The sequence below is a fragment of the Phalaenopsis equestris genome, unplaced genomic scaffold (genome assembly GCF_001263595.1).
Source record: "Phalaenopsis equestris unplaced genomic scaffold, ASM126359v1 Scaffold200668, whole genome shotgun sequence".
In the NCBI taxonomy this organism is placed as follows: domain Eukaryota; kingdom Viridiplantae; phylum Streptophyta; class Magnoliopsida; order Asparagales; family Orchidaceae; genus Phalaenopsis; species Phalaenopsis equestris.
Window position 1 is genome coordinate 4,483 of NW_018220479.1, and position 27,258 is coordinate 31,740.

The following is a 27,258-nucleotide window of genomic DNA, read 5'->3' on the forward strand; positions in this document are numbered from 1 at the left end:
TACTTGTTATAGTCGTACGTCAGCATAGTTAGTAGCATTTCACTTAAGTAGTTTAATTTCAAACTTAGCACTTCACTTTGTTTTTATATTATAATAGAACATAAATAACTAGCTTATATATATTTCTAGCTTCCCTATCGGATCGATATCTAGGACTCCATTAGAGCCCTATATTACTTGGCGATACGTATACTTGCGTAGTATGTAAACGAGAATTGAGATTTTAAAGAGGTTTTTAAAGATAAATTATTTTCATCAAAATTATATTATAGTTTGGGTTACATTATTGCATCATTATTATTAAGCTTAACAAATTCCCGTCGCATCAGTCCACACCCATCGATCGTCGTTAGCCACTATCAACCATTATCGTCGATCACCACAAATCATTGTCAATTAGCACCAACCAGGCGCCGTCAATCATCGTCGTGAGACATGAGGTCATCACCATGGTCCATGTGTTAACAATGACCTACGTTGTTCTTAGCTCATGCAACTCCTGACTCTGGTCCTCACGGCCTACGAACGTCATTCATACTCGCCCCTACGACCTACCTGGTTCATAGCTCGAGTAGCTCCCGACTCTGACCTCCGCGGCCTACAAACGTTATTCATACTCACTTAAACGAACTATGTGGTCATTAGCTGATGCAGCTCCCGACTCCGGCCCCGCGGCCTACGAATATCATTCTTATTTGCCCCTACGACCTACGTGGGCTCACAACTCGTGCGGCTCTCTACTTTGGCCCTGGCGGTCTACGGACGTCATTCATACTCGCCACTACGGTCTATGTGGTCCACAGTTCCCGTAACTACTTAATACAATTTATTTGGTCAATCAACGCTTCTGAAGCAACCATCTACAACACTCACAATAAATTACTACCTCAACAATAATCAACAATGATCATTGCAATATGCTGTCTCTAAGAACTGCAACCAGATTATAATTATGCAACTTTGTAATTCCATCTTCCCTAATTTAGGGGAGTAATGAACCTGTGTACTCATCATTCATACTGAATTATTTCAACTGGGTTTGACCCCATGATTTTTCTTCATTTCAAGGGTTTTCCACGTAAAAAATTGAAGTGTCACTTTTTGCTTACTCTTTTCTCTGTGTGTGTTGAATTCTCCTGAAACGCTAAGACGATAATTCATTACTCTACCACTACGAATTTTCTGTCACACATCAACATGTATGTAAATATTCCTAAAAATTTTAAACTTTTATCTCAAACTCAAACGAAACATAAACAACTTATGATCTTACTAAGCTAAATCCAATTAATAACATTCTCAAACTTGACTCCACTTTATTATCATTTTATTTTTGGCTTACCTATTTGGTCATTTCATATGCATATATACGTTGACCACCTCGCAAACAGTCGGTGCCCCGGCAATTTGGGCATGGCCGAGCCCGAACACGGGCGACCACCGTAAAATAACAAAAATACCACTGATGCAAGCTTGCTGGCAGACGATGGCTATCAGGGGCTATTCCGTCAAACCAAATTACAATTTATCATCAAATTCTAACGCAGAAAAATAATAATAAATAAATAAAAAAAAAAACAGAGGGCCCATGACAAACTATCCTCTACATCCCGAGCTTTCGTCTTCGATCGATCGGCACCCTTCCTCGTCGCCGTCGCTCTTTTCTCTTATTATCCATCTTCTCCTTTCTCACACCCTTTACTTCTACAATCACTATCGAAATCACGTTTCTCTGATCTTCATATTACTGTTAGTTTTCAACCTTGGCTTTTATTTTTTTCCCGGCTGCGGCGGATTCCGGTGAAATCTCTGGCGGTTAAAGAGCAGATGCCCGTGCTTTTCAGCGGCGGATTTTGGAAGTAGAGTGGATAAGGGGCTTATTCTCGGTCCTATTTGTTGATTCGATCTGCTGATTTGGAAATTAGGGTTTTGAAGGGTTATCAATATGCCGAGGAGTTCTCGTCACAAGTCGCACCGTTCTCATAAGCATAGTTCAAGAGATGCGCGAGAGCGGTCTGAATCTGAGGATGATGGGAACTCGAGGGATCGTAGGCAGAGAGTGGAGGAATTATGCTCTGGTTCAGCGGCTAGGGTTTCGAAAGATTCTGAGGCGGATAAGAGAAAGTCCTCATCTTCGCTACTTGCTTCACAGGAGAGGAATAAGGGCCTTTCTGAAAATGGAGATTGTTCAGCTGAACATGGCAGGAAGCGGAAAGAGAGAGGGGACGACTTTGCTACGCCTGATAGATGGAATGGTAGCGGAAAGGATGATGGGCTAGCCGAAAAGGTTTCTAAAGAAGAGGCTTTTGGATCCTTTGATAATGAGAAAGTGGAGAAGTCAAAAATTTTGACTGTTGAATCAAAGAGTAGGTCGAGTAGAAGGCGTGAGAGTTCTGCAGAGAGGTATGTGGTAAGCAGCAGCAGGTCTGAGTCTTTGAAGAGGAGGTCCGAGAAGGAATATAGCAGACGGGAGATTAGGGAGGATAAAGAGAGAGACATAGAGCGTGGTTCAGAGGGTGAAAAGGACCGAGAACGTGCGTCAGAGAGAGACAAGAGAGTTCAGGATGCCAGGCTTGGGAAATCTGATGATGTAGAGATGAGGAACCAAGGCTCCAGGAGAGGAGGTGCTGAGGAGGAGCGGTTGACAAAACAGGATAATACTGGTAAGGTAACCGGAACATTGGTTTTTTCTATTTAAGGTGAAGTTGTTATTGTACATTATGTTGGTAAGCTATCTTTGAACAATCCCTGAAGGTTTTTGTGTCATTAAATGTTGATCATTTCATATAGTGTCTCTCATCAATGCATGAATTAAGAAGCAGAAGGGGATGTGGTTTATCTTCGTTTTAGGGAGACAGTTTATTACCCTCTGCAAAGAATTTTGTTGTAGGAGAATAATAATATCAACGTGTTACTGGCAATATCAGTTTATCTGATTAAAGGCATTGATATACTTTTTTTACAAGAATGTGCATATCCTACATTAAAAAGCATTGAATTACTATGATATAATTGTCTATAATGTCTTGTGGCCTTGTATCTTCCTTCTAGCCAGTGTAAATGATGTAAGGCTCTTTTTCTCATGATGCTTAAAGCTTGCATTTTGAGATTTATCTAGGCTGGCACCATAGATGTTTTGGGCGTTCAGGAAATTCTCATTTATTATAGTGTGTGACATTTTGATTTCTGATTATTATAAAGCTTAAGTCTTTTATTATACCCTTTTTCACACTGCAGTTACATTTTTCACCTCGACATATGGCTTGTGCTCATAAATTCATTCTTGAAGGTGTTTTTCAAGCCTTTTGTTCCCCTTTATATTTTGTTAATAATGTGTTTATTGGTGGTAAGTGGTCTTGAAGATGCTTTTAATGAATTAAATTGAAGAGAATATGTTTGGTTTGGTCGTGTTCTATGAAGATTAGATGACAAGAATTCTCTAATATGTTAGGTGATCATTTAAACTTGTATTATTTATATGGAAATGAGTATGTTTTTTGTATTTTTTTTAGTGAAATTAGAGAAAACAAGATTTAACATTTTATTCCGTTTCTTTTAGCCTCTTTTGCAAATTTTTTTGCTTTTGTGCTATAATCATGCTATATCAAGTTAATCTTTCTGATTCTTCAAGCATTCATAAGATTGTGGGGGACTTTCTACAATTTCCTTATCATTATCTTTTTGTTAAATGGTATATTTTTTCCTCTTGACCACACGTAGTTGGATTAAGGATTTGTTGTTGTTGTTGTTGTTGTTGTTGTTTTATATTTTTTCCTCTTAGTGAATGCTTTGTAGAAGTTCTTTGTAATAGCAGAGGCTTCGTAGAGGCACACCAACGTAGGTTTGTATAGTTGAGGTGTTTAGGAAAGTCAGTCAATTCATTTGGAGTAAGAAACTATAAATGGATTAACATGTTTTAAGCAAATTATTTAATTACTTTTGTGAAGAGAACCATAAATGTAACAGGAAAAAGGGAAAGATAATTTGTAGCATAACTTTTTAGAGAAGGCAACTTATTACATGCTTGGTACAAATGAAGGTGTTGCCGCAAAACTAGATTGAATGGAAGGCATTTTCTTTTAAATTAGTTCTAGGCATTGTTCTTAAATTCCTCTTATCTTCTTGAGTTTTGATCCTTATTCAAGGTCTTGTTCAGTTTTTCTATGCCAGAAAAGCTTGTGAAAGTAAGCCAAGTGGAGATATTGTTTCACCTACTCCAAAGAAAAAAAGAGCACCCCGTGTCTGGCAACTGCTTGTTGGTTTAACTTAAATCATGAGTCGAGAGCATACTGGATGAAAACACTGTTTTGTTTTTTACTTAATGCATGGTCTTTGCTATAGGTTTTCATTCTGCTTTTAAATGTATTTATTTTGCACTAAATAGGACTTTATTCAAAACAATGTTACTCCTATGGTTAGCCAATTTTTTTTTCCCATTTTTTTATGTATAATCATAAATTCTTGAAAACATTTTTTACTCTGAAGCTTTGTTAATATTTTGCATTGTTATTTTTCTTGTAATATGGTGCATGAAGTTTCAGATTTCAGTAGTTTAATTTCTCTTTGAATGGTAATGCTTGTTGGGTTCTGTAATTAGTTGTTTTAGGATTTTGCTTGTAGTTGTTTGACACTAAAGCTCTTAGAAGTTCTAGGTTATGGTGAGTTGAATTGCCCTGGCTTTTCATGTGCTGGTGTTTTGAGAGCCAAAGTTTCAAAATTTTGTATATGTTGAGAAGAAGATATATTTTTCAACATAAACATAAATCTAAGCTTAAGGTGAATGTTAGTAAATTTGTTCCGAAATTAGTTCTAGAGTGAATGTTGATGTTCTATGTAATTATGGAATGACCTTGGAATTGCTATGGTGTTTCAAATGCTTTGCTTCTTTTGTTAGTGTAGTACTGGATAGCGCATTGAAGAACTTTTATTTGAAATTGAACAATGCATTTTAACTTTACATGTGATTTACAGAATTTATGTTTTCTAGTTTTGCTTTATTACATCCTTTTGAAATTGTGATTATAAATGGTTTGCAGAATTTCAAACTCGTGAGGATATGCACAATGCAGAATTAGAGAAAGATTCTGAGAAATATACGACTAAGAGGAGAAGGAGCTCTGGTGGCTTTGATAAATGGCATGATGATGGTAAAAACATTGATGAAAGGCGGTTATCTTCAAGGGATGATCACCTCAAGAATGGAGGCCATAAGGTTGAAGGGAACAAAGATGAAAGGTATAAAGATGATAGGTATAAAGATGATAGGTACCGAGACAAACATTTCAAGGATCTTGATAGGGATCATAGACATCGTGATATTAGGCACAGGGAAGAACGCTCTTCAAGAGATTATGCCAGTGACAGGATTGAGGGTAAATCTGTCAGGGACAGAGACAAACCTGTTGAGAGTTATTCCAAGAAAAGTAAGCTTCATGGTAGCGACCGAGAATTTAGTCCACGTGCGGAGGATCATTTAATCAAGACAAAAGATACTGGGGCTCAGAAAAGTTTTTATGATGAAAATGATGATCATTATGGCTCAAAACATAGAAATGTCAAGGAAACACGTTTGGATTTGGAAAAGGATGCATCCAATTCAAGTAAGATAGAATATAAACATCAGGGCAAGGTTGATTCTTCCCTGTTGAATAACCTTTCAAAGGGTTCTCTCAGCCCAAAGGCTCATAGTTCGAATGATCACAACAGGTTTCTTCTTCTATTGTAATAGCTTTTGTACATAAATTTTTTGTTATCTTCCTCCTTTTTCTAAAGCTTTTGATAGAGCATAGCTTATAGTGGGCTCCTTGTTGAGTTAGATGTTATGCACATTTTAAGTCCTGCTGCTGCTTACCTATTTTATTGTGTTTTCTTTGGACTTATGTGGTTATTTACTGTAAGTTTGTCATTTAAAAAGTGCGCAAGTAAATGGTGATCAGTTTATGACATATTGTGAGTTATGAGTGCTCCTTATCTCTGGATTCTAATGCAAAGCTGATTCAAATTCTGTGAAAATGCCCTCTCACAGCAACTTTTTTAGTACATCTGATTTATACTCCTTGTTTTTGGGTTGTTGTTTGGTAGTGAGGGATGGTGTTAGACTGGTCAGATTGAGATGAGGATTGGGTTGCTTTGATGCTAGAAAAAACTAAATTGATGGAAGAGGAAGGAATGGACATTCTTTTTGGTTTTAGGACATTCTCTCTTTATGGTAGCAAATTTTAGCAAATTTTGTTATTTTGTTAAAAAGGCAGCGAAGTAAGTACTTGAACTACCCTTACATATTTGAAGATAGAGCAGCAGGATAGTGAAATGGGGAATCATTGATTGTAATTCTTGACTCTTACTTTTTTTTCATCTCATTGTATATATTTTCTTTATTGTTCGTAGTTTTGCAACATATAAATTCTTTATTTTTTTTGTTTTTGCTATGCTTAAACTTTATTTATTTGGCCATATATGACTTTTGATCTCCATTACATCTGTTTGTTTTTTAGTTATTTTTTGCATTACATGGATATTCTTTTATTAGTTGGTATGTCATATAATTTATCTTTGTTTTTCAGTGTTTTCAGTGATCATCCTTTGACCATGTTTAATACTTTTCTTCATTAGACTTTAATTGCATTATTATAGTTATTAATTGATTTTGTTAAAGCTGTAAAAGATGGTTTAAATTTTTATTAATATGGAACAGGCGAGGTTTAAAAGTGGAGCTTATAAATAGAGATCCAGTAGCAGATGACAGAGTTCGCCGTTCTGAAGACTATGAGAGAGTTTCAGTTGTTCATGAGAGAGTTTCTGAGTCTCTTTCATCAGAAAAGATGAAGCATAGAGATCGAATAAAATCAGGTGAATTATTATTTGGAACCATGTCTTTACTTTTTGATTGAAGCTCAGAATTTGCTGGCTATGATTAATTCTTCTATGTGTGTTAGATTGTTCTCAAGTAGCTGGGACGAATTAATGTAAGATGAAGAACAAAAGGACCTAATACCTAAAAGAATTCTTTATTGCAGATGACAAGGAACGGAGGTTATCACTGGAGAATCTAAATACGGACAACCATCTTCAAGCTGATTTTCACAATAGCGAACGTGTTTCTGTTCCCCCATCACCCTTCAAGCGTACTGTTAATTTCCCTGGGGGCTCTCCTGGTCATCTTCGCTCACAGACGCCTATGAGACAAGGAAGAGAAAGCCCTTCCATCTATGAGGATGATAATAGAATCAAATCAGGGGACCGAAGATCCACTAGCCGTCACAAAAGAAATAATGATCCAAATATTGAAAGAGGACAAGGAGTGACTTGGAAAAACAGTTCAGCTTGGCCTGCTCCAGTTCCAAATGGTTTCATACCTTTCCAGCATGGACAACCAGCTCCTGGGTTTCATTCAGGTATCCAGCATTTTCCTCCATCCTTGTTTGGTGCAAGACCATATATGGAGATGAACCAAACAGGGATTCCCTATCACATGCATGAGGTTGCAGACCGGTTTACTGCTCATGGCCATCCGTTTGGATGGCATCATCCAGCAGATGATTCCTGTCCGCCTCAAATGCAAGGGTGGGATGGTAGTAACTCGTTTTATGGTGACAAATCACAAGTATATGTGAGGCCCGATTGGGATCAGAATAGACATCTAGTGGGTGGACGTGGTTGGGCATTAAATGCTGAAATGTGGAGGGGACAGCCTGGAAACATGAGTGTTGAGTTATCTGTTAATCAGGAAGGAGCTGACGAATCGAGAGGTGCACATTGTAGCCTGCAACCTAAGACTGAAGTTGACCGTCTGCAACATTTATCGGGCGACGCCTCTCAGTTGAAGCAATATACTGCTCCTCCTAATGATAAATCTGTAGAGGCCTCTATAGAAACTAAACTTGCAAAAACTTCTTTACCTTATCAAGGACTTAATAATAACAGCCAGAGCTTAAGCGTTTATCTATCCAGACTTGAAATTTCAGCTGATCTTGTATACCCAGAACTTTATAAAGACATTAGGAATATATTGACAGCTGGTAATTCAACTGTTATTTGCACTTCTTCCATGGATGAAAATACTAAGGTGCCTATTATTCTGTGCTGTTATGACTTGAAACTTCTTTTCTTCCCTTGATGCACGTTCATCCAATATTTCCATTTTTTTTTGTTCCTGACTGTTTCTCCTCTTACAGAAGAATAAAGTTGAAATTTTATCCAAGGTTTCAAAACTAAGTTCTCACATCCCAACTGCTGCGGATGCTGCTTTCAAGGTATTTTAGGTCAATCTTATATGTTCTGGATCTTTTCAAAAGTGATGTGGATTTTTTTATGCTGCGATATTTTTTGAGTTATTTCCAGAAGTTAGAACATATTTTATTGGTGTTATGGTGATCACGGGCCAAAATTTATGACTTTATTTAATGTTGTGAACTGTGTAATGTCCACTTTCTTAGTGTTGGTTCTTTTTTATGTAAAGAAACTAGGACTGTCCTCCTACTTTGCATTCATTTTTTTTGCCACCATTTAATGTAGGATAAATGTGCATGTGTATGAGAGATGAGGGAGGGAGGGAGGGAGGGAGGGATGATTGAGGTGAGGTGTTTGAATTATTGGAGAACTTGTTAATACTTTGTGGCCCTCTTTTTGGGAGAGGGTTTATTTGTATCGTTTTATTGTTAGTTTTATCCATGCATGTGTTAGAGGGAGTGACGGTGACTGATGGTAATGCTTCATGGGTTTGGGATTGTTAGGGGGGAAAGGTTGCAAACTCCAGATAAAGTTGATCCTAATTTTATTGAAATTATTGGAGAATAAGTTATTCTAATGAATTATCTAATTTAAGTTAATTCTGCTTTATGGATGGAGGGAGTCTCATGCTAAGGGTTCTGGTTCAACTCCCAAAGAAAGCCTCCTTTTTTGTTAGAATTTTTGGGATGGTATGTTGGTTTAACCTTGACCAATGGAGTGGAGTGAGTCATGCAGTTCGATATTGGGAGGGAAGTTTGTGCATTTTGTCTGTACTCAGCATTGGGAGGCGGTTTTGTTTTCCAATGCCAATGGTGCGGGTTTGATATTCTACATGAAATGATAATTTGAATTGAATCTGAAATTAGTTTTTGCTTCAGGTGATGCAGTTCGATATTGGGAGGGAAGTTTTGCATTTTCCAATGTGAGTCTTGGGAGACAGTTATGTTTTCCAATGCTATGGGGTTGGGGTTTGATATTCAACAGGACATGCTAATTTGAATTGAATCTGAAATTTAGTTTTAGCTTCAGGTGAACCCACGAAAAAGAAATGAAATAGGGTGAAATTGAAATCTGAACTTAGCCCATATGATGAGTTAACTCTACTTCATTTCAACACAAAAGCCATGTCTAGTTTTAGCTTCAAGAGACGGTTATGTTTTCCAGTGCTAAGGGGTGGGGGTTTGATATTCAACATGACATGATAATTTGAATTGAATCTGAAATTAAATTTTAGCTTCAGGTGAACCCACATAAGATTTAGTTTAATACTTACTAGATTAAATTTTTAAAAAGGATGAAATCCGAACTTATAGCCCATATGGAGTTAACTCCACTTCATTTCAACAAAAAAGCCATGTCTAATTTTTGTGCTGTTATTTTCAGATTGCCATGCTTTCATAAATCAGTTTGTTTTGTTTATTTCTAGTCGAGTTAAGAAGAGATCAGTGCAATCTTGTGTTGGGTTGGATACCCATGTTTTGTTTGGTTTTTCTACTCATTTATATTATGTAAGTCAGATTTGGATTTTTTCCATTTCATGTCTAGTCATCTTCATTTGGGGTATTACATACATATGACCTAATTCTTGTGTGTTTACATATCTAACACCTAAACTTCCATATTTACCTATATAACACTTTGTTTTCTAAACACGGTAGGTTTGCTTTACATAAACCTGATAAATTAACTTTCTTTTAACCGCCTCGGTGTAGATTTGTAATCGGTTACATCATATAGATTTACTCACTTTTAATAGTAAACGTCTGTGTTAAATTAATCAGCTTATCTAGCATTTTGAGTATCTGTTGTACATTTCAAAAGTTAATATAGACACGCACACACTCACATATTTTCTGGACATTACTGGATTATTTATTTCCTTGCTGATATCCTTTTCCTCTAACAAAACTCCCACTATTATTTTAACAATAACCTGCAGCAGATTTTTTTCTTAAAATTTTTAGTTGCTTTCTTCTCACAACATTTCAAGCTTTCTTGTCCCTTTTTTTTTAGCAAATTATATTCTGATCCTTATAAATGATATCTTGCCTGCTGAATCCTTGATTGCAGAGAGCCATGTCGGTTTATGAGAAGCAGCATAATGGAAGGAAAGCAAAGGTTTCTTCTTTAGTTTTTTGTTCAAAAGAAATGAATGCTTCTCCTGAAGCTACTAATGTGAATGAAAATAATGCACCTGATTCTTCTGTTCCCAAAGAGCCTTCATTTGCCAATACTATTTCCCTCAACTTGATGGAAAAACCGGGCGCAAATGAGAGCACTGCGAGGCCCATGGAAGAAGAAAATCTCAAAAACAGTCCTTGTGATCCCAAAACTTCAGCTACAGAAATGGAAGTTGATCATATCAAAACCAGTTCTGATGGTTACATTAAACATGAATCTGATCTTATTTCCGATGTTGTGGACAGTCCTCAGGCATGTGAGGATATAATGCCAGATTGTAAGGTAAATTTAAGTAGGATACATAACCCTCCTGAAAGTACACATTAAAACTAATCTTTCCCATGTTTTTTTTTTAATTGCCATTTGAGTTTGAGGGTTATTGGTCTTAGTTCTGGTTGCTTATGTTTCTGCCTGAATAAAACTTTTTCCTAATCTCTTATCTTGGGCATCATATCGTTGGAATTACATGGTTTGCATGTAGTAGACAGATGACTGTCTAGAATTTTTTTCCTTTTGGATATTTCTTTTCACGCATGCAGGCGCATGAATAACCAGGACTTAAGTTTTCTTTGCATGCACCTGCACACATAGAGGAAGCAGTGACACTTGCTCGAATTCCAAATTTATTTTCCTTTTACCTCGATTCTGATTTATGGTGTTTATTTTTTATGGAGTTAATATTATTCTGAAATAATCTGTCCGAAATCAAGCAAAATGATATTTTTTTACTCTTGCTTTTAATTTTCGGTTAGATGAAAATGAGAAGCCATAGTGGTCATGCTTTTTATTATTATTATTTTTGGATGGGATGTAGCGAAAAATTATTGCGTACGGAGAGCGTACGTAGAACTGCGTGCGCTCTTTGATCACAGCTGCACATTAACCATTCCTGTATACCAGTGGGTCCTATTTTTACTAAATTAAAAAAAAAAAAATTACAAGGATGGTTAATGTGCAGCTGTGATCGGAGAGCGCATGCAGCTTGAGTACGCTCTCCGTACACAATAAACTCTTGTGACTTGCCATTTATTGGCATCTTTTCAGCGAATTATTTTAATATTTGAAGGATTAGATGGATTCGAGCTATATGCCACTTACCGTTAATCACCATTGTATGCTTATATGGTTATAGGCAAACACATATATTAAAAAACACACATATATAAACATATAAACAAAAGCACGCACGCACCACCCAATTCCGACGTATTTACATATATAACAACTATATTTTATTTTATGTTTATGCCACCAAATGTTTCATATCACATGTAAATATCACTATTTTAACCTTCAATAATTAAACTACAACTTTTCATGTAAGGATAAGATGATGTTATATGTAAAATTGAAAGTTAGGTGTCGGATATATAAATACGTAGGAATTGATTGTTATGTGTAAGTCATATGTTACATGTACCACCTAATTCCTATGTAATCTCATGTCTAACAACTTTAGCTATGTTTTACATTTATTCCACCTAAATTCTTATATCATTAACATTGCTACTATTTGAATTGAGTGGTGTGAATTTAAATCTTCCATCCCCGCATTTATTGCATTTGTTTTTTCTGTCTGCTCTGTTTTTGATTGGATTGAAAATAAAATGAAATTTAATTACTTAGTCCTCTTTTTCAATGAATTCTGTTCTCTGTTCGGTGGTAGGCGTGTAGACAAATAGGGCAGAGTTTGAGCTGTCCTGAGTTTGGGCTTTGGCTTAATTAGTTAATTGAGTTTGAGCTCATGCTCAATGTACGAATTTAAGCTGGCTCATGAGAGATTTTTTTATTATAAAATATAAATAATAATAATAATTTAAGTTAATGTTATAATAAAATTACGTGAAATAAATAATTAGAAGATAAAATATAATAAAATATTTGTTTTAAATTATAACATATATTTTTAAATATTTTTAATTATTTAAAATAAAATTTCAAAATTTAATATATTTTGGTTATATTTTATATTAATTTATATTTTTTAAGCAAACTAATTCACTGAGTTAATTGGGTTTTGGGGTTGGCTTGACCATGACTGTCAGCTTATCAGAGCTTATCGAGCTGAGCCCGAACCTCTTTATCACAGCATTGTGATTCAGAACTTCATATTTATCCGTTCCTCTGTTTTCGTTAATATCTGCATTGGTAAAACATTTTTTTTTTAAATCTTTGTTTTCTTTTTTATCTTTTTTTTTTTTGGATAAAGTGAACATTTAAATTCGGCACTTTAAAATTTATTATTTTATTTCTAATTAATATGTTATAATTTTGAGCCATATTTGTAAATAATAAACTCGTAAATATTATGCATTCTAAAAAGGGAAATTTACATGTGTAGCACACAATTTGTTTTGTATTTGCATATCTTACACCTAAATTTTCATAGTTTCCGATGCGTGCTGGAAAATTCGCGGCGGTAGAGTAATCGATTATCGTCTTAGCGTGACACGAGGATTTAACGCACACTAAGATAAATGGGAAACAACCTGTGATGACACAAGAAGTTTTTACGTGGAAAACCCATAAAGGGAAAAAACCACGTGGCTCGACCAAATTGTAAAAATTCACTATAAGTTGATGATTACATTGACCCCTTGTCTTATAGATAGGAAATAGTTACTAGCTTTCCAAGTTACAATGTCAGTAGCGATGATAGTCGACGATAATCGATGACGGTCGGCATTGGTCGACGATAGTTGATGACAGTTGGCGGTGGTTGACGGAGGTTAGCGGTGATCAATAACGGTCGACGGTAGTCGGCGGTGCTCGGTGGTGGTCAACGGCGATCGACGATGACAGAAATGATGTTGGACTTGAGCTCCTTCTCAAAGCATCAAATTCTCTCTCCAGCCTCCCCCCTCATGTGAGGGGTGGGGCATAATTTAGTGAGCTTGGAGAATAACTAATCAGACATAACATAACCTTGCTTACGTTCACTTAACCTGATTTATTGAGCAAATCTCTTGACGTAAATGTTCTAATCAAATTCATTGAACCTGGTTTAAAAATATCGCAAATTAATTTAACCAAGGATTCTGGCTAAATTCTCTAAATATTATTGTTTGCCTAGACCTAGGAATTGGCTTCAGGACCTGCTTCATTCCACCCACTTAAAGACACAACCCAAGTGTAGTTTATTATTTATCTTGAAATTTAAATAGCTTGGCCTAGCCAAGCTAAGGTATACTACAAGTTGGATATGGTTACCATAAATTTATCTACTTAACCCACATGCCAACGCAATGTATTAATGCCTACTACAAATATTTTGGTATCCACATATGTACGTACGTATCACAATGGTTCAAACTCGTGCTTAATAGGTTATATAAACCCATGTTATAAAGAGGTTTTTACGCATTGATAGAGGAAAAATTATTGCATACGGACACGGTCAGGATGTATTTGGGTTTTTTTTTTTAAATTTTAAGTGGGACCCACCGAAATCTATCCTGAATGATCTACGGTCCGAATCGGACACCGCATGCATCTCTGTATGCGGTGTACATATGCAATAATTTTTCTTGAGAGAGTCATAAATTTTTCCTAAGAGTGGCACAAATTGTCTTTCTAAAAAATTTCCTAAATGTTTCATACAAGCTTAAAATTAACATTGGAGGGTTATTTTTCCCTTTTTTTTTGGGTAGAACTCGCTATTATTAAAAGATATAATATATGATAATTAACATAGTTATATTTAGTAACAACTAATCTTTTTATTAGGAATGTGCTGAATGATTATCTCATTATGGGTACTATCCAATCATTCCTTCTTTTGATATAAGGAGACTAAGATTTTGTACAAGTAAATATGAGAGCTTAGATGTTAAATATAAAAATACATAAAATTAATGTAATAAGTAGGTAAATCTTTCAAAAATAATTTAAATGTTTTAGAATGGTGTACAACAAAAATATTTTGAAAAATGTAATAGAGGAATATTGAAATTTTATTTTGATTATAACAAAATATCAAGGTTTTTTAAGTTTTCTTTAAATATTGGCTTAAATGTTTTTAAAATAAAATTTTTGAATATAATTGATTAAATTGAATGAATTTGTTTTAAAAAAAAACATTAAATGATTTTTTTTAAATTAAAAATTAGAAATTATTTGAGTAAAATAAAAATGATAATTTAATACTTAAAAAAAATTTGGATAATAAAGATTAAATATTATTTTTAACCTTAGTTTAGAAGTTGAATTAACTCATCTAGTTAACTTAGATAATAATACTCAACAGGGGAACTCTTTTGAGCATGCCTGTCAAGTTCAATTAACATGAATTGTACTACCAAAGCCCCATGAGCTGACATTAATATTTCTTTTTTTTTTATATAAATTATTTATTGTAAGTTTGACTCAAATACAACTAAAATGCTCACATGAAGACCGTAAGAAATAAATTTAGATACTCTAAGTAGAAGGCTTGATGAATATAAGCTTTTTGATTTTTTATTGTGGACTCATTTATGCTTATACAATGAGTTAGCCCATAATTGCTTTCTTCAAGAATAAGAGAGGATCTTAACTGTTAGTCATCTTAATATAGTTCATTGTTATCTAATGTTCTTCCATTGAGGTAATGGATTCCTTGGCTTACACTTTCACAAGCTAGGTTGAGAATTAGCACATATATACATAGTTTGTGCAAACCAAAGCAATGTTAATGCTAACCCTAATGGGATACTTAGTTCTGCTTGAATTTTGGTTGAATCTATACTCAAACTATTACTATCTACTGAGAGTACGAGATTATGACTCTCAATATCGACCGTTTCATATTTCCATTTTTTTTATTTACACAATAAAGTTAAATTCAGGAGGTTCAAAGAGAGGTTGGCCACCACTAAGATATTATAAAAAGTTACTGAAAGCAACCTTGGAAATCAAAACATCATGCATAAATCATTGATATAACCTATACTATTAGCTTATTATCATCCGACATAGAAGACGTTATAGCAAAATACTTGTACAGATAAGTGGTTGTGAGAGAATAACTGATGGGAGAAGCACAAACACAAGGAAATTCATCAATCTTGCATCCTTCTTCCACCGGAGCCGGCCTCTCTTTGGCAGTTAAAGTAGATGGCTGCGACTGGCGAGCCAAGATTATTGAGCTCGGCAAAATCACGGGTGTTGAAATTTTGACGCCAGCCAGGGGCGTAAACTGTCTGTCGGCCTAGTTGATGAAACAACACGAAGACAAAACGGTGTATGCCTAGACTTGGGCGTGGGCTCTCATAGCACACTATTTCACTTCCTGCAATCACAACAACAACACATTAATTTTTCTAGCATGTTCACAAAGTTATAAAATGGTAAGTTTACACACACACACACACACTTACCGAATGTTGCTGTTGTTGTTGCAGGGATATCCGTGACTAACCTGTGTCAAAACATTTTGGATAATAAACTAAATTAATTCTCATGTAACAGTCATACTAGAATTTTGTGTTATGATTGAGAAGAAAGAGGATGTTTGATGAAATAAATGATTTTGATGTTTACCATCATACGAGCTCCTATTTCGAGTGTTATGTACATAAATCTTTCTTAAATTTATTCTTTTTGTTGTGAATAAATAAAATTTAATATTGTTTATTTACATTATTTTTATTCCAAATAAAGAGGAAACACAACTCCAACTTGAAAAAAAAATGATGCATGTTAATATTAAACAAGAGTTAATGTTTTGTATATAGACAAAGTGAAATTTTACATAGTATATTGGAAAAAAGGCTATATATTTGGATTTGGAATGAATCTTTCCTTTCTTTTTTTCATTTTTTCTTATTTTTGAAGAGATAATATCACTAGGTTACACTCCCAGTTAATGACTTAAACATTCTATTTGAATAGAAGGAATAGAAGGATATATCAACTGAATTGCAATATATCTTACTCTTTTTTAACAAACTAATCATAATAAATATTTATAACCTTATTCTCAAGTAAATACACTATACCGTGAATAGGATGTGATTTAGTCAGATTTCCCCTGCAAATTGTTTCAATCTATGATCCTTTCAGCTGCGGTAATTTCTTAGAAATTAGAATGTCTATGCATTTGGGTGTGTGCCTACCACCACAACCCTCTTTCAAGAGCAGGAGTGCAAAAATTTGAAATAGCTTTTACAACGATGCAAATATAATGGTCGTAGCATGATCAAATCATCTTGGACTTTAAGCATTATCTTATAGGTGGTAGTTTATAGGATAATTTGCCCAGCTTGTAATTTGATCTCCAAATCTGGATCCAACTATATTTTTTGAATCATTTCGGTTTTAATACTTCAGCAAAAGCTGATCATAATTAGACCCCAATTTATTAAATTTATTAAAGATAATATAGTAAATGCATAATCAATTAAAATATATATCATGCTCATCATTCATAAATTCATCAATTTTAATTTCAGTCCTTATAAAGTTTTGATTAGTATATCATTCTTTACATTATGGCATCCTTGTTCTTTTTTCTTCCCCACATTCTTAACAAAATAGTAATATAGGAAGCAATAAGAACAAATAAATAAATATACATAAGTCTAAAGATAGCCGCGTACACTAACTGTAACAGCATAAATGCACAAAAGTTACAAAAGACAAGCAGGCAAAGTTGTTAGTAGACTACATCTCCTAACCACTTTTCTTCACAGTAACTCCAACTAATTAAAACTGATACAGAGAGAGAGTGTGTGTATTCCTTATTACCAGTGTAAGTATTCTCTAAGTTGAGGATCACTTGGACTTGGAGCATCTGGATCTACCATGACCTGCCACAAAAACATACAAATATGATCCTTGGGAACCAAATTAAAAACAAAAAAAGGGAAAAGAAAAGGTTCCAATTGTATTTTTTTTTATGCTGATGAGCAACAATGAATTGGCTAGCTAAATTACAAGAGTGTAGAAAGTCCGGAGATCATTCCCACCAACTGTAACTCTGGGCTGCTCCACAACTGCTGAGGGCTTAAATTCTAAGCCATTACCGACAACTCTTGAACCGTAACTAACTCTGAGAGAAATTCTTCTTGTGAAGGGATCAAGTATATCTCCTATCACTCTTCCAACAATTAATGTTTCTGTCTCTCTATTCATATCCATGTTCTTTAGTAATGTTGAAGTCCTGGGATTGAAGTGAGAGAAGTGTGTGTGGGAGATTTGAACTCTCTCCCTCTTTATATGCGCTTGCTTGCCGACGGGATGAATGATAGGACGTAAATTTAGGCTCCATTCGAGACACTTTATCTGCTGCGGCGACATTTTGAAAGCGACGCCTCACCGTTTTGAAAACTGCGTTTGATCAGCTTATCCGAAAATACAGTTGGTTTTTTATACTAAATCCGGAATGCGAGTCAAATCCTGCGGTCCGCATTTTCAGATAAGCGACTTATCTGAATAAGCACAAGAAAATTTTGATCAAGCTAACCCAAACACATGCATAATTAGAAAATAGTAATACGTCACTGTTCAAAAGTTTATTGTTATTTCAATACAAATATTTTCAATTAATAAAAGAGATCATGATTCTACAGTGGCCTAAAATAAGAAGACTGTTGTAAAAGTACGATTTTTATGCGCAGGAATCATAGTAATAGATTTAGAAAGATTCAGAGGTACTTCGATGGCGGCATCAACATCGCTTAAAAATTTCATCATAATGATTCAAATATTAATATATATCATTCTCATCATTTATTTTTGAAAAGAGTATGATTATTGTCAGTTTATGAAAGATTTTATTTTTTGGAGGATTATTATGTACAAGTAGCCTTCCAAGAGAATTTAATTGCAATTATGATTATCATTTCAGTTTGCAAAGAATTAAACTCTAATTTTTATGCAAAAATGACAAAAAGCACCTTATCGATGGTCGTCGTTCCATTAACCTACTGCTTACAACCATCAAGTTGTACAAAAAAAAGTGAAAAATTATCAAATAATTGTTGGAAAGCTGTAAAAAAGAAATGTAGCATGTAAAAAAAGATAATAAAGAGCATTTTTTGTTTTATTACAATTTTCGTATCAACGATCGTAACTTCGATGCAAATCTAATTATATATCGCGCAACATAATGTATCAATTCAAATAGTTATTATGGCAAAATCAAATGAATGAATGCTCAAATTAAATATAAAAAAAATATAATGTATTGAAATAAAGAACTAAACTATTTGTGCGTAAACTAACGTGTTAGAATTGTCTCATAAAATAAATAGAAATAAAAAACTGCCCAAACCGCCCACTGTGCCCTCATTTTCCTCTTCTTCAATATCCCCCTCTAGCGATTGTTTTCCTCTCAAGCCTGCTCGACACTACAACACATTTAACTCTACTTTCTTTTTACTATCTAATTGAGACTTCAGTTGAGCGAGCTAGGCAACAACACGGGTCTCAATATCTATTGTAAATGCGAAAACCTGCCTATAAACTACTTCCTCAAGTGCAGTAGAAAAAGATACACTGAATGTGCTAGCAGAGTGATGAATGTTCCAGGTTTGTGCCTGAGAACCCAATCCATAGGCCATTCTCTTCTTCTTACCTCTAGCAGTCTCTCTCCAGAACTCATAGTTGAATGGATCATGACCTGGGATCGTAAGTCCTCCTGAGCACTTGTTCCCACTCTCCTTCATCTATTGAAAGATTTATTACAAGAAAATTATTAGAGAAAGTAAGCCGTAAAATTAAATTAAATTAAAAAATTATTTGAATGGCTTAAAAATTACTCTTTTGGTTAATATGGGTCAGCTGGGATTTGTTTCAACCAAAGTGTGGTCTGTACTATTTATGGGTACATACATGTAACTCGAAAACGGCGGGCTCTTGTCCCAACTCTAAGGTCTACCAAGATAAGAAAACAATTAGTATATATTTATTTTACAGTAAGATTTAATGCACAAATTAACTCTTACCAGCTTTCTCATATGCTCGGACTGTAGGAGTGCCCTACTAGTATGCTTCGAAATGACCATCCTCCACAGTCATAGCATTGATTACCTTTGGCCTATTGACTCCTCTTTCAATAATTTGGAGCATCCTAGTCCACTTGAAATGCTTCAAAAACATCTTCCCTAATCCAAAAGGCCGCTTATTTGTCTACTGTACCTCTCTGAACTAGTCGAGAAGATGGTTGCGCTCTTTGTGCCTCAAGATTCTCCTAATGTATCTATCATGCTTAGAGTGTGAGGAGAACTACTTCTATAAAATGAATTTAAATGTTTGATAATATGTATGTGTGTGTATGTATGTGTGTTAAATTTCTCAATTTTGTTTTGTCTAAATGCATTTTTATTTTGCCTGAAAGGGTGTTCAACATGTAAAAACTTACAATGACAGTTCAACTATAAAATTTTTCTTCCTTATCGAAGCAAAAATGCTTTTTACAAATCCATATAATATGAGCACACTAACTTCTCCGCAGTGCTCCATCTAGATAATATTTCATAAGAAAATTAGTTATCGTCGACATTAAATATGCTTTCATTAGAGAGCTTTTTTTTTTATAGAAACAACATATGTGATGACACATATTTTTTAAGAATTTGAAGCTCGTTTGTCAGCAGGCGTAAATATATATCAATTCTTATTTTGGGCTATTGTAATTTTGAAAAATCATTGTCAAAAAGAAGAAAAGAGTTGTCATATACATCTTAGGCGAAAGATTATATAGAGTTAAGATCACTAGCTAACAAGAAGAGTTAGGCGATGCAGTATGACTATACAATATGAATTTATAAAAATATTAGCCAAGTCTAAATTATGTGTCTTTACAATAAATTCATAATATGTACAATGAAAATGTTTTTATACTTCAGATTATTTGAGATGACACATTGAATTGATATTTCCTGATATACTACAATGTCAACACATGTTGAGCTATACACATAGAATAAAATAGTTTTTGAAGATGTGAAATAAGTGCCAGATAAAATACTAAGCTTGTATTGAACTTATTTATGCCTTCTAATTTTTTTTATTTTAAGGTTTGAATCTAGGAGGCTCAAAACCAACACCGAGTCTCTGTTGCATCAGTTATAATATAACAAGTACTTATTTACACAACAATAAATTTTCTATGATTTAAAACCTAACTTGAGACTAGCTTTTTTTGTTCCGTATAAGTCTTGTGGAACTAAATTTTTCTTAGGATTTATTTTTTTTTAGTAATCCTGTAATTATTGAAGTACTCTCGATTTATGTTAAACTCTATATTAATTTTCAGTATTCTGAGAGATATAGATGATTCAAAATGAGATGGACAACTTTTCTGTAGTTTCTTGGTGTCACATTCAATAATTCATAAGACATATGAGCTTATGACTTTGGTGGCTCTTCCACCACTTGACTTGGATAATAAAAAACTATTCCATCTAAGAATATTCTAAAAATCTACCAGAGTGAAATTCGGGTTGAGAATCAGAGCTCATTGAAGGAGCATAATGAATTGAAGGGTCAACCTCGTCGTGTGAAGTTCACCACCAATAATTAGGTTGGAATCCTTAATGGTATAAATCATGCTTGGCTTTGTCTGACATTAAATATGTTTGATTCTTATATTTTGAACATGTATACTGAAACCTATTCTCAAATAGGTAATTTAAAAGTTGAGATGTCACTTGCACGAGTGCCATTACACTGTTCAAGAACACTTCAGTGAGTCTTTTTCTAAATAGATATAGTATATTGTACATCCATGATATTAAGGAAAGAATATCTATAGACAACTAATATATTTGATAAAAGAATTCATAAACCCTAAACCAAATAGCTAAAAGGCTTGCATACTACACACATAACACTCAAAACTGTAATATCACAAAAAAAATATCAAACTTATAACTTCTTAACAGTTAAAGTTTTTCTTTAAAGGCTTACTAAAATTGAAAGTAAGTACATTTTAAGTGTAAGAACTTAAAAATTGTTAAACCTTGGCAAAATTGGGAGTTGAGGGGGTGCCGTCGGCTTGAGAGCCGACGGCACGCGCCTGAGAAAGAATGAGAAATTTAGGTTATCGGTTTGATATATCCAATGTTTTCGATAGCATTTCAACCTTTCTTACCATCAATTTATAATTTTTTATTAACTAATGGGCTTGACCTTTTAGTTAAACTCCATGACCTTCTGTTACTAATTGGATAAAAACCTATGGTTAGAATTTTCAAATACCAATGACCATTAATTTATGATTTTCTAATAACCTACGGGTTTAACTGCCAGTGAATATTTTGAGAAAAATTGGTTCTCAATTTGCTTAAAATTGACGGTTTTGTAAGTAGGAAAGCCGTCCGTCATCTTGAGTCTCTTTTTAAAATAAAAAAACCCAAACACAATCGGCCATCAATTATGCCACTATTTTTTGCTACATATATATATATACACACACACACATATATATAAAACCATATATATATATATATATATATATACACAGTTCATAAAACCATATTTATTGATTGTGCTTATATTTGAAAGCATTTATTTTGGACATTCAAGGTGGTACATATTACTTCTATATTGTAGAATTTATAAAATAGATATCTCAGCAAGTGTTTCACTAAATCATGTTGAATGATTTTATTATGAATGTTTGTTGAAGTGACTTAGGATACACTCCTAGCGTCTTAGCTAAGATAAAAAGAGTTAATAATCAAATGATCATTGACTACGTTTTTGGCACAATTAATATGAAACTAGACCATAATTAGTGTTTTTATTAGCTACGGTAAACTAGACTTACTTTGATAAGATGAACATGCTATTGAATGATCCTAATTAATTTAATGCACATTAAACTAATTTAGTAAAAAAAAAAGCACATTTTCGACCTTGAAGCATCTAAGTAAGAAGGAAGAAATCATAAGTTTTGTTGGGAATATGATCAATAAATCAGAATGAAAAAGGCTAGATCAAGTAGAGTTCCATTGGTACTAAGGTTTACCCAACTTAGCATAGAATAACTAAGGATAAAGATTAGTGATATCACTAATCTTTGTACGTAAAGTTTACTAAAAGTGAGGCCAACACAAGTCCATGTTTGAATAGAGTGGCTTGATTATCTATATATTACTTATATATAAAAAAAAAGCTTGTCGTATTTTAAAACAAGCTATCAACGTGTGTTATGAAGCGTCACAATACTTTTTTATTGATAGAAACTTTAAAAGGTAAAACTTATCTCACCTTCTTCTTTAGAAGTGTAAGATATGATATAGTTATTGTGTATACTCAAATAAATTATAAAGAAATTGAATTTACCTATGATATTTTAAGTCATGAGTTCTTTCGAAGAATGAGTGCAAAATTTGAATGCAGTATAATAGAAAAAACTTTTCTTTTCGCCTTTTCTTGGAGCTTTAAGTGAAGCAACAAAAAAAAATAAATAAATAAATAAAAAGAATCTTCATATGTTAAATCATATGAACACATTATTTGATTAGAAGATTTGTCATGAAGTGGTTGAAATAAGGCAAGGTCATAATGATTAAAATCATCAAATTAACTTATAAGAATCTAGAGATGATAAGGGTTTGTTTGGGACAGCTTATGCGTTTCAGGATAAGTAGTTTATCCTGAAACGTGGCCCGAGGGTCGACTCTAAGATCAATCTGCGACCTGCATTTAGTGTAAAAAACCCAAACGAGGCAGACAGCGTTTTCAAAAACGCGCAAACGAAACGGTTAGACAGCGTTTTCAAAAATGCCGCCGCACTTATAAGCTGCCCCAAACGGGCCCAAAGATGTTAGAAGTTATATATGATTATGACAGGTTTACTTTCTTATCTTATTAGTAAAAAATCAAATATTTTGTTTGTTTTGAGTGTAAATGTTTTTTTTTAAGACCAATCGAAAAAACAGTTCTCAACTTATAATATTTAAACATATTTTCATATATTTGATACAAACATCTATATTAGATTTATTTTATTGGAAACATTAAATGTCGTTTGATTTTATTATTTATGAAGATGATGACTACGTTGGATGCTAGGTCAATTGGGCGGGCAGTATTGACTCATGATGATGAATTCGGATCTATCTTAGCCTACTAGAAATTAAACTTTGTGATTTTATCTTTGACAAAAGGTTGAAAATATAGTTGCTGACATGTTCATTGCTCATGTTGCTTTTGCTGTGATTAAGGAATTTTATAATTTGGTTGAAATATCTCCCTACCAAGTTTGATAGCACAAGTGCTATCAACTCGATTATGTGTATGGTTTGGTGTTCATAAACTAAAAGCTAAATTGTTTGGAGATGTTAATATTAATTTCAATTGTATTGGACAATAATTAGAACATAATGTTCATAAATTATGGTTAAATGAAATATTTGAATATTTTACAAAAAAAAAATATGAATAAAAGATCTTAAGATTTCAAATTGTTGAATTTTTTTATTATTTATGGGTTTTGTTTCCGTTCTTTTTTTTTTTTTTTTGTAACTCAGAGTCGCCAATCTATCTAATTATCATCTTAAGATTTTCTTTTCCAATGGGCCCTCTTATTTGAATCTTAGGAAAGATTTAGGGTATAGGAGGGATCAGAAAAGAAAGAATTAAGAAGGAGGCTTGACAGACAAATTTAGAAAGACCTAGAGAGATTATGTAAAGTAAACCTCGTGTGATAGGTCAAGAGTGTTTGTCCAAAAAGGATCGGATCGAGGCACCTTGAACCGAATATCCATGAAAAATACCTACGAAAGCTACCCAAGTAACCAAAGAATCAAATTCATATATTGTCATGTGGTCAAAAGCACTCACCAAGAGACGTATTCCGTTTGGTTAATTACATGTTGCGAGACTCCCAAGAGTACTCTCGATTAAACGAGTTCTACTTACATTTAAGTGATGATTATAGAGAGTGTTACAAGGGATCATTATCTCTCACGATCATCTCAATGCTTTCAATGCTCTCGTCGAGCTATACGAGCAAAGAATGCTTCTCTCTAGATCCCATACAGATGGAGACTTATTGCAGAAGAGGCCTGTGAAATAACCAAGTCATCTCATAGCCTTCAAGCCTAACCGAGCCATAAGGATAGAGGGTGAATCACTGTATCTCAAATGGTTGGTGACCTGTTCGTAATCGGGGCCTATGAGATGACATCGACGAAACGTCAAAAGAGCGACAAGGCTCAAAGTGGGCAAGCAAAGGAAGGGTTGAGTAATTCTAATTTGGTAGAGATAGTCGGATCAGGATACCACGGGTCCATGATCCCAAACTATAGAGACTCTATGTTTACCTAATCGTGAAGGTAGTTAACCCAACCCAACTAGAGACCCCTTATTAGATCCATGAATTGCGTTATCTAAGGAAATCTCTATAGCTCTAAGGTCAAGAGTAGGAAACTCTAAATCCTTTGACTCCTAGTAGGTAGAAAGTAGAGGTGTAACTTCTACCTGCCAAAGTGGCGAGGAAGCGTTGAAGTGGAAAGAAAATAGAGGTACGACTTGCAAAACCAAGACTCTCACAAAAGACTTATTCCTCATTTGTGATGAAGGAGCATCTAACACCCTAAGTGTGTTGGACAACCACCTAAGTAGAAATCTTATGTTGGGTCTGTTGGATTGAAGAAGTAAGGGGAATTCACCTTGGGATATGCAAGATGATGTAGTTATTTACATATGTCATAATGTGGAGGATCTATTAGTATGACTTAGATGATAACCATGCAATGCAAACCTGTTTTATATTCGACCCAAAGGCCATGAAGAAAAATAAAAGTAGGTTTTAAAAATCTTGTAATGTTTTAATTCTAAATTTTGAGTAGTATTATTCTTTATTAGGTTTTGTAGAAAATTTATAATTTTAGGTCCTTAGAGAGTCTAAATTACATTTTCTCATGATTCTCAGACAATCTAAAAGCAAAAAAAAAAAAAGGAAACTAAAAAGTACACTATCCAATATAAATGAAAAACAAGCCAAATCAAAGAATAGAAAGATCGGGGGCTGCTGGGTTGACAACATAACTCAGAAAAACAAAAGGCGACCATGCACCACTTAACATACCTGTTCCTAGTGTTATACATAAAAATGAAATTAGAATTAAGGTACATGACATGAGCTTGCAGCTCCTGGTCCTCATCACGTGGTCCAACTCATCAGGTGTCTTGGAATATGTGTCCATATCTTATTTCCGATATAGACTCTACCTAGGGACTTTAAAAATTACATGGTAAAAGTAAAAAAAAATTACTCAATCTGCATGAAAAATTAGGTTAGCATAAAGATGCTATCTACATGCAATATAATGAATCATGCTTGGCGGGAGGAGAGTTAAGCAAGAACCTACAGAAAATGTGTTAGTTTAGCTTATTAATGCTCCTCTCTATTAGAAATGGCTTCCTGACTGCCCCTAATATACTAGTGCATAAGTTTTAAACTTCAGTAAACACACAAAGGCAACACTCAAAAAGATGTCTGGCTAGGGTAACCAAAATAACAAAGAATAATATTCAGGACATTAGAAAGACTACATAAGCACTTAAGTTCTAGCATAACACACCATTTATTGCAAAGTGTCTTAATCTCAACACCTGAGTGTGTGCAGGTGTGGGTGAAAAGCTTGACATATGTTTTGATGGGGTCATTGTCCCCTGCCCCAGCCTAATGATACAAAAATTCTAGGATATGCCAATTGATGCAAGTTTTCATATGAACGAAAAGCTTTTAAAAGATTGAACTCATGTATGGTTTAAACTGCGTGCAATAGTTCCAAAAAGATTTTGAAGAAAATGATGCATATGCAATAAAAATGCAATTTTTATACTCTCTTAAAATTGGTTCTAAGAAAGGAAAAGCCTAACTGACACCTATTAAACCTCTTGGAACCTTAACACAACATACACATGCCAGTCATGATGTGATGGTTGGTATTGTCCACTAAGGCATTTTTGCAGGCAATACTCGTTATCGCATTGTGACCAGTAATGGGTCACTCACTAGCGAGTAAGACTTTTCTTCAAGATATCGAACAATGGACATGTAAGCATGTAAAGTGATATGGTGCATTATATTTGCTCTAGCAAAGTAGGAGCGATCATCGGATAACAAACATTCATCAGAAGTAAATGGTGGCATATACTGATAATGAATGCGCTAATAGTGCAAAAATGTAAAATAAGTAACACATCACGTGGGTGATGTTGTATTTGGCCGCCTGATACACCTTGAAATTACCTGTTTTTAATATACATTTAATGTTCATTTTATACACATTTTTGATGATATTGCACTTTAAAGTAATATATTTTGCATGTTTTTGATTTTAAGTACAAGAAATGAATCTTTAGAGAAAATGAGGGCAAAATGACACAACATCTTATGACATTATAGCGTCAGCCTCTGATGCCAGCTATCAGACGTGATGGGCGTCATAGCGCCATAAACGATTTTTCTAGAAGAAGTAATGAATTTGAATGAATTTTGAAGGAGTTCTTAAAGTGACCCTTGGTTATTTTTAGAGATTTATTAAAAAGATTCAATGACTGAATGAAAAGGAGGACTTCAAGGGGGACTTTTGAGAGACTTTGGAGGCTCTAGAGGGTGCGCGAGTTCTTAGTGGTGAGAGTGTGTGTGTAAGAGTTTGTGAGTTTTTGATTATTTAAGAAGAGTTTGGAGATTGCTTGAAGGAAACTTCAGGAATTGCTTGAGGAGAAGACATAAGATAAGTACTTTGTATTTGTGTTTGAATTTTAGTTGTTAATACTTGACTTTCAATACAAATCATGTATTTTTATTTTATCTCCATGAATCATGAGTAATTCTTTTTCTTTCCCCATGCATATGAGAATTAATCATGTTGAATGAGAATGACTTAAAAATTTCTTTTT

At 34.1% G+C, this 27,258-nt stretch overlaps 2 protein-coding genes across 2 annotated transcripts; one reads left to right on the forward strand and one right to left on the reverse strand.

Moving 5' to 3' along the window:
• The first annotated feature begins 1,588 nt into the window (after window positions 1-1,588).
• LOC110035896 lies at window positions 1,589-10,943 on the forward strand. Its single transcript, XM_020740222.1, has 6 exons — window positions 1,589-2,663; window positions 5,037-5,706; window positions 6,695-6,849; window positions 7,017-8,065; window positions 8,175-8,252; window positions 10,300-10,943. The coding sequence occupies exons 1-6, from the start codon at window positions 1,946-1,948 to the stop codon at window positions 10,735-10,737; spliced, it is 3,108 nt and encodes a 1,035-aa protein (XP_020595881.1). The 5' UTR covers window positions 1,589-1,945; the 3' UTR covers window positions 10,738-10,943.
• Window positions 10,944-15,404: 4,461 nt separating this feature from the next.
• On the reverse strand, window positions 15,405-17,548 carry LOC110035895 (protein HEADING DATE 3A-like). Its single transcript, XM_020740221.1, has 4 exons — window positions 17,326-17,548; window positions 17,137-17,198; window positions 15,768-15,808; window positions 15,405-15,679 (listed from the first exon to the last, which is right to left on the reverse strand). The coding sequence occupies exons 1-4, from the start codon at window positions 17,527-17,529 to the stop codon at window positions 15,450-15,452; spliced, it is 537 nt and encodes a 178-aa protein (XP_020595880.1). The 5' UTR covers window positions 17,530-17,548; the 3' UTR covers window positions 15,405-15,449.
• Window positions 17,549-27,258: the final 9,710 nt, after the last annotated feature.

Bases quoted from the DNA above. Each gene is read 5' to 3' on its own strand.
- LOC110035896 (XM_020740222.1), top strand. From the start codon at position 1,946: ATGCCGAGGAGTTCTCGTCACAAGTCGCACCGTTCTCATAAGCATAGT. The intron at 5,707-6,694 runs GTTTCTTCTTCT...AATATGGAACAG, and splicing joins AGTTCGAATGATCACAACAG to GCGAGGTTTAAAAGTGGAGC. The intron at 8,253-10,299 runs GTATTTTAGGTC...CCTTGATTGCAG, and splicing joins CTGCGGATGCTGCTTTCAAG to AGAGCCATGTCGGTTTATGA.
- LOC110035895 (XM_020740221.1), bottom strand. From the start codon at position 17,529: ATGGATATGAATAGAGAGACAGAAACATTAATTGTTGGAAGAGTGATA. The intron at 15,809-17,136 runs GTAATAAGGAAT...GTTTTGACACAG, and splicing joins CTTAGAGAATACTTACACTG to GTTAGTCACGGATATCCCTG. The intron at 15,680-15,767 runs GTAAGTGTGTGT...TTGTGATTGCAG, and splicing joins AACAACAACAGCAACATTCG to GAAGTGAAATAGTGTGCTAT.